Below are 8,299 nucleotides of genomic sequence, written 5' to 3'. Positions count from 1 at the left end.
TATTTGTATTGTAGTTTTATGAGGCTGTTAGCCGCCCTGAGTCCCATGAGGAGAAGGGCGGGGTATAAATTAAATTAATAAATAAATAAATAAATAAATAATAATAATAATAAAGTTGGAAGGGACCTTGGATCTTTGTGTATTTCACCAAATTGGAATCCTGCATCCAGTTTTGGTCACCACGATGTAACAAAGATGTTGAGACGCTAGAAAGAGTGCAGAGAAGAGCAACAAAGATGATCAGGGGACATATGAAGAACATATGAAGAACGGCTGCAGGAATTGGGTATGTCTAGTTTAATGAAAAGAAAGACTAGGGGGTGACATGATAGCAGTCTTCCAATATTTGAGGGGCTGCCGCAAAGAAGAGGGGGTCAGTCTATTCTCCAAAGTTCCAAAAGGCTGAACAAGAAGCAACAGATGGAAACTAATTAAGGAGAGAACCACCCTAGAAATAAGGAGAAATTTCCAGACAGTTACAACAATTATTCAGTGGAACGGCTTGCCTCCAGAAGTTGTGGGTGCTCCATCACTGGAGGTTTTAAAGAAGAGATTGGACAGCTATTTGTCTGAAGTGGTATAGGGTCTCTTGCTTGAGTAGGGGGTTGCATTAGAAGACCTCCAAGGTCCCTTCCAACTCTGCTATTCGGTTATTCTGAGAACAATCCTCCAATATTTGAGGGGCTGCCACAAAGAAGAGGGGGTCAACTTATTCTCCAAAGCACCTGAAGGCAGGACAAGAAGCAATGGATTGAAACTAATCAAGGAGAGAAGCAACTTGGAACTAAGGAGAAATTTCCTGACAGTGAGAACAATTAACCAGTGGAAGGACTTGCCTTCAGAAGTTGTGGATGCTCCAACACTGGAGGTTTTTAAAGGAAAGACTGGACAGCCACCTGTCTGAAATGGTATAGGGCAGTGGTTCTCAACCTGTGGGTCGGGACCCCATTTGGGGTCGATCGACCATTTCATGGGGGTCACCAAGCAAGGCTGTCCGCCATTTTTTTTGTCCGCCATTTTTTTCCCTTTTCCGGCGGGTGCCTTACCTCCCTTGGGCTGGGCCAGCTGGTGGTCGGCCTGCTCCGTCTCTGCTGCTTGCCAGCTACGCCTCGGCCGGCGCAGGGGGCGGAACCACGCATGTGTGGCGCTCCCGGGCAGGGAAAGTCCTCGACTTACGACCGGTTGGGTAGTCCTCGACTTACGACCGGTTTAGTCCTCGACTTATGACCGGTTTAGTCCTCAACTTACGACCGGTTTAGTCCTCGACTTACAACCAGTTGGGGTCGTGGCATTAAAAAGGTTGAGAACCACTGGTATAGGGTCTCCTGCTTGAGCAGAGGGTTGGACTAGAAGACCTCCAAGGCCCCTTCCAGCTTTATTCTGATTGATTGAAGATGATGGCCGCCATCTTGACTGTTTTGAGCCCTCCTTCTGTAGATGCCTCTGTTAAGCCCTTTGAGTAACAAACCTCAGTTCAATGAATTTTGGCTGCAATGATCAAGAGGGTAGCTTGACCTTTGGGCCTCTTGCCCCCTCCTCCAGTGGACAACCCTGATGGTATACAGCAGGGCTCTCAACCTTGGTCACTTGAAGACCTATGGACTTTGTTCTGTTTCAGGAAAAGAGGCATTGAGACGAAGCAACGGGTTCCAACAGTTCTCCTTTATTGCAACACCAACAGAACAGATTTTAAAATGGTGCGCCCCCATTTTATAGCCCCCCCTGCACAATACCTTGCTGGCCAATCATTGCAAAGGCTGGGAGCAGCCTTTCTTGTCCCGGGCATACACATGGTCTGCCCGGGCCAATCGCTGCAGCCTATGCCTGCTGGCCCAGGACATAACAGACTTCAACTCCCAGAATTCCCCAGCCAGCATCAAGGATTAGGAAGGGTAGGGGGGAAAGGGCAGAACCTGGGGGCGGAGTCAAGAGAAGCATCAGCCTGGAATCCCTACATAACCACATGTGTACTAAGTCCAACCCCCATTGAGTGCCCTTGACACTTATCTGACTCTAACCAGGTTCTGACCATTAAGTGAGGAGATTCCTGTGCATAGGCATGAATAGCAATAAATCAGATTAATTGGACCTTCCCGTGTAGATCTGGTCTTTTCCAGTTGACAGGAAGAGAGCTTCTATCATATCTGAAGAGACAGAGGTTTTCCATTCCTGATCTAACCGAACCAAACAGAAGACCTTTCAGACTCAATAAATAATTTGTATGATTTGCATAAGGCTAACAAATTAACCTGAGGCCTGGGTGTAGACAGCTACTTAAATAAATGAATCAATAAATACATTTTTGGAGGGGCCCAATCTCAAGAGTCCCACACCTAATCTGTTCCCACTTCAGATCTTGTGAGATTCAGCCCTCTCTCCAAAATCTCCTGAGATTTTGCAATTTCACAAGCTTTGAAGCGTTCCAGAGTTTAAATGGAATATATCTACTATTTAAGATGTGTGTAAATTCAGCTCCTAGACTAGGAGTAGGCAACCTTGGTTCTTTTATGACTCGTGGACTTCAACTCCCAGAATTCCTCAGCCAGCCACGCTGAGGGGAAAGGGAGAAGTTTCCCAGCTGAGCCATGTTGGCTCAGGAATTCTGGGAGTTGAAGTCCACGAGTCATAAAAGAGCCAAGGTTGCCTACCCCTGTCCTAGAACTTTCCATCCTACAATCCCAACTATGGAAGTTGAGGTTTTAAAATTTGTGAACTTCTGACAGACAACGTCAGTGTCACTCAACAACCGTGTTACTAACTTAACAACTGCGGTGATTCATTTAATAACTGTGGCAAGAAAGGTCGTAAAATAGGGCAAATTTAGCAAGATAAATTTTGGGGTCAACTGCAGTCGTAGGTTGGGGACTATTTCAATATTTGTGTTGTATGTCTGGCCCTAAAGCCGAGGTGGAATATGTTCCATCTGTTTCTTATTTTGTCACTTTCCCTTGTGTTTGATGCTTTTAATCTTTGCAGTGAACACCTCAGCTGAACAAATCAACAAACACGAGACTCTTAGTTTCAAAACACATTAATGTACAAGAGTCCCTTGGAGGACAACTTAGCTCATCTAACAAAATTTGGGCACAGAGGACATTAAAAAAAACAACAACTTTCTGTATCTCTCTCTCTCTCTTTTTTAGGAAGGCTCTGGAAAAAATACAGTAGGTTGATCAATCATCTATTATTCAGTGTTTGGAAATAGGATGCATTGTTTTCTCTCTTTTTTGGTTAGCAAAGTTGACTCTACAGACAAGATGATTTTTTTAAAATGTCTCTGGAGGTTTTCAAGAAGCAGAATTTTGAAAGTCACGATCCCCTCCTGCCTTAAAAGATGTCAGGGAAACGGTATTTCATGTTGATTTATTTCAGATCAGAGCTTCAAAGGAAATATGCAGGGACACAGAGTCCCTGCCGCCAAGGCTTTGTAATTGCGCTGCTCGGTAATTTCACTCGCCTGCCCCGAAAAATATTTTATATAAAAATCACATTTTATTATGGGGGGGGGGGGCTCCAGTCAGAGAAAGAAAAATCGTAGGATGCAATTGTTAAGTTCCCCATATAGAGCAATCAAAACATCAGTGTTCATCCCAGACCATCAAATGGAAGACTTTCGATATTTATCTGATTCTTGAGAAAAGGAGAATTAATAGCCACACACCCAGGAATGGATTCCAAGGGTACAACTCAACGGATTGAATGCGTAGTCAAAGAACATCAGACCTCCCCTTACCACCAAAACCCCAGCCTCAATTCCTTGCCTTTTAGAAACTCAGGTTCCCTAAAACCTTGATTCACAAGCCTACCTACCTGTGGATAGAAATGAACCCAAGTCCCAGTGATAAGAGGGACCATGTTCCTAAGAAGATAACCAACGTTAAAGATTGTTCTCTTGGCTTAAAAGAATGCCCTATATTTCTCTGTTTCAAATTTGAAGTTCAGGCTAATGGGTATCAGATTGAGTAATTTAATGAGAAAATGCATGTAAAAATTAAGCCACTTAGCTTAATTATAAGTAACAAGGCTCCCCCCCCCCCAGATATTTCACTGGCAGAAATGTGTGCCCTAAGGACACATCTCATCATCTCCATGTATTAAAATTATACAGTGCAGCGTGGAAAAAAAGAAAGGCTAGGGTGGAAATATATAGCTAAGAAGATCTGCAGAGGGCCATTACCCCCTTGATCAAGATCATGTCTGATTTGAGAAAATGGCCAGTTGGATTATCTGCTGATTATCCCCTTGTCCTATCCTCCTAAAAGTCAGCCCTTCTTTCTCAAAATAATGAATGTGAAGGTTGTCATACAGCCACCCTAGCCAACCACAAAATTGGACTGAATATCTATTTTTCTTTGACTTCTAAAACCAATCAACCAATATGCCTCATGAGGCTTATCTGACCTACCAAATATTAGGTACCACTATGAAATAATGTTGGTTGCGGATGGATCCCCAAACATCCCAATTTACAGAAAGGCCAAATCAAAATATCTCAACCTTTATCAACTGCCAGAACCGCTAGCAAAATCAGACCATGGAATCAACTCCACAGCAACGTTAAAATTATTTTTATTGACACTGGCTGTAATAATAGACTCTTGCAAGTTTGGTTGTGCTGTATCTCCTCTTCCTTCTTATACTTCACTGGATTAGGGAGGTGTCTGTCTGAGCTTCTTCTGAACATTATCTGGACAGCCTGGACTTCAACCTTTTTTTGCCTAGTCAACAGCTTCTGCAGATCTCCATCAAGGCATTTCTACATTAAGAGAGCCTTTGGCTTATATGTCGCATGCTCCCATCGGTTTCCCCCCAGCCATTGTTCAGTAGGCTGTAATAAGCCAGTACGTTTTCAACCAGAGTTTCTCACTTCATCTGAACTATTGTTTTAATATCTTGGGTGATGTTTCATTTTCCCAAGGAACATAGGTCTCAAGACATGACAGAAGGAGGAAGAGAAGGAGAAGGAGAGAAGGAGAAGCAGGAGATAGGGTGAAAGAAAAAGAGAAGGAGGAGGAGGAGGAGGAAAGAACAGGAAGGAGAAGGAGAGAAGGTGAGGGAGATGGAGAGGGAGGAGGAGGATGAAGGAGAAGAAACAGAAGGACAAGAGGAATCGCTTCATAAAAGCAGTGCAATATATCGGGTGGAATGTTAGACATTGAAGGGAAGAGACTGAATCTGAATTTGAAGTTTTGCTCAACCATGAAGTCTGCTGATGGGCCCCATTAAAGAAAACGACTAGCGAGGATTACACAGGATATATCAACAATAGGAAGAAAAGGGACTCAAAACAAGCCATGTGTTTATTTAAAAAAAACAGGCTTGGTCGAGTAGTAGTACATGAATGAATTTTTGAAACGATTGGTTTCTGAATGGATGGTGAGGAACATCAACTCATCCTGGGAAACTCCACCGGTTGGTCACTTGAGGATGGAGATCATATTTTCTGTTTGTTGAGGTACAAAGATTACTAACCCTCTTACGCTAAGTACACACTGACTAGAACTAGATTGATGGATGAAAGCCTACTCTGTCAGATGCAACAGATGGTCTCCTAAATTGATAAGCATGGGTGCTAAGAGAGAGAGAGAGAGAGAGAGAGAGAGAGAGAGAGAGAGAGAGAGAGAGAGAGAGAGAGAGAAACCCAGGTTGTGTCCAGCCCCATAAAGTATTAGGAGAAACAGTGGGAGGCCTGTCAAATTGCTGCAAAACATTTGAGAAGCATGAAAAGAAACTGCAATGCACACCTGCTGTTAGGCATTATACATAAGAAAGGTGCCTAAGCAAAATAAAATAATAATAATAATAAAAAACCTGGCTCCCAACTTAATCATAAATATGTGTTAGGGTTTCTCTTGCAGAAATTCTCTGCATGACGGACAAACAAAGAAAAATTGCTGTGGACCCAGCAACCTTAACACATATTTTCCTTCATAAGTAAGTGGTTGTGGTGCTTTGATTTATTTCTCTTTGATATAAATTAGTAGGAAAGTACTTCCGATCAAATAAACACAATTTTGTCCCAGATGATTCTTTGTCCTTAATTGTACAGAAGTTCTTTAAATGATGCCAACGAATTGGGCTCCAGCAGAATAGGCTGTGGGGGAGGTGGTCAAAATTGAAAACGTTGTGGAAAGAACATATTGATGCAAAAGCTGGACCATTCTGAATTGGCACATTGTGGTGGACGGTGTGCCATCTTGCCACTTTTGACCTCCCTATGTGGACATCACGGTAGAGTTCCCTCTAAGCCAGTGATGGGGAACCTTTTAGAGACCGAGTGCCACAAAACCGCCCCCGCTCCGCCTCCCGCCCTGCCTGCTCTGGCCCCGCCTGCCCCGCCCACCCGCAGGGCTACGCACCACAGGTCGCCCAGGCAGCCCTGCAGCGCCATGGAAGCCACGCCCTCCGCCCACACCCCGCAGCATCACCTGCATGCTATGGGGCGTGAGGGCGGAGTCTTGTTGCTGCTGCCTGGCTATGTCCTTAGCTGTGCTGCTCCATGCAGGCCGCGCCCGGGGGCGACTCTCCTCCGGGGGGCTGCTGGTGAGGAGGGGGCCGTGGGCAGAGGCGGGGCTGGGGCAACAGCGCGCGTGCTCACAGAGAGAGCTCCGAGTGCCGCCTCTGGCACGCGTGCCATAGGTTCGCCATCACTGTTCTAAGCTATGAGACATTTTTAGGAATTTAGATTCAAACTTCTGGTATTTTAAAATATGATCTTCCTCCTGTATACGCACTTCTCCCTTTTTCCCCTGAAATAAAATGTAAGCTTTGTGAACAATTTTGTACCTTTTTTATCCCAATGGAAGGATTTTGATCCCGGCTGTGCCACCTGGAAATCAAACGGTCATCTCTCCCAAACTGTTCATCACGAATATTGTGCATATTTTATATTTATTCATTCTGAGATCTGAATGTTCATACAAAGGGCCACAACCAGACATTCTTCAGTTCCGAGCGAAGTTGCAAATTATGAGTGATCGCAATTTCATTTCTTCATGTCTGTTTCCTCATTCTCCACCGATGGTGGCTGTTTCCTTTTCCTTTCTTTAATGTCGGTCCATCATCCATTACATTGAAGTGAGGACAACCTTGGGGGTGGAGAAGAAGTCAAGATGGCAGCTGGGATGGCCTTCTTGACGGTCTAAAAGGACTTTTTTTTGGTCAAGATATGGATGCCATCTTGGTTACAGTGGTGATGGGTGAAATTCTGGAAGATCTCAGGACCCAGATTGGGGTCAGATCACACCAGGGAAGGTCCAACTATTTGGCGACTAAGAGTCAACACCAAACTGATGGCACCTAATCAAAGAATCATAGAATCATAGAGCTGGAAGGGACCTTAGAAGTCTTCTAGTCCACCTTCTCCCTGATTGTAAGGTTCTTGAGAAAAAGCTTTTTGCGTTAATTTTCCTCTGTAAAGCACCAACAGGATTTCAATGGAAATCAAACTCATATTTTTTTTCCTACTTACCCCAGCTGATCGAGGTGGCTTCAATCGGCTTTTCTTGTTCCTGTCTGCTGTGGCTAGCTTTATCTTATAAGCTTCTCCTGAGTAGGAACTATCTGTAGAGGAAAAATGAAATTCAATGTCTCTAAATGAAATGAAATCCAGGGAGATCAGAATCAATTCCCCCCCCCCCCATTTATTTTTAAATTAATGTAATAGCAAAGGTTAAAAACAAGAAACATTTTGCAAACTTCAAATGCTTAGACCAGGGGTAGGCAACCTCGGCTCTTTTATGACTCGTGGACTTCAACTCCCAGAATTCCTGAGCCAGCATGGCTCAGCTTGGAGACCTCTCCCTTTCCCCTCAGCATGGCTGGCTCAGGAATTCTGGGAGTTGAAGTCCACGAATCATAAAAGAGCCAAGGCTGCCTACCCCTGGCTTAGACTAACATGGATGTTGTGATTTTAAAGCTTTCAAAATATCAGTTTTTTTTAATTAAACGCTGTTATATTTTTTTGGGGGGGGTATGAGGATTTTGACTTATAAGGATTCTAGCGAAGCCTATTTGATATATTCACCATTTCAAACAAGCTCATATCTAGCCAGATGTGGCTAGTGAATGTAAGGATTTATCCAAGGGCACAATTTAACTTGGTTTTCCTGGTCAGATTTTAATTGCGAGACTTGAGAATGAATTAAAATAAGTAAATAAAGGCCTCCATGTTCATATTCATGATTCAGTGCAGTGCAGTCACAATGCAATGTCAATAAAATAATAAAATAAAATAAAATAATAAAATAAAATAAAATAAAATAAAATAAAATAAAATAAAATAAAATAAAATATAAAA

The 8,299-nt window shown here is 43.4% G+C and overlaps 1 protein-coding gene across 1 annotated transcript in view; it reads right to left on the bottom strand.

Moving 5' to 3' along the window:
* Positions 1 to 6,037: 6,037 nt before the first annotated feature.
* The window catches only part of LMNTD1 (lamin tail domain containing 1), a 19,945-nt gene continuing 17,683 nt past the window's right edge, over positions 6,038 to 8,299 (bottom strand). Inside the window, exons 7-8 of the mRNA XM_015826412.1 lie at positions 7,472 to 7,563; positions 6,038 to 6,094 (exon numbers count right to left, since the gene is read on the bottom strand). Of these exons, the coding sequence (XP_015681898.1) occupies positions 6,038 to 6,094; positions 7,472 to 7,563 (149 nt within the window). The remainder of the gene's footprint in view (positions 6,095 to 7,471; positions 7,564 to 8,299) is intronic.

This window comes from Protobothrops mucrosquamatus, unplaced genomic scaffold (assembly GCF_001527695.2).
Source record: "Protobothrops mucrosquamatus isolate PMUCROS unplaced genomic scaffold, P.Mucros_1.0 scaffold3116, whole genome shotgun sequence".
Lineage (NCBI taxonomy): Eukaryota > Metazoa > Chordata > Lepidosauria > Squamata > Viperidae > Protobothrops > Protobothrops mucrosquamatus.
This window is presented reverse-complemented; position numbering and strand designations above follow the sequence as displayed.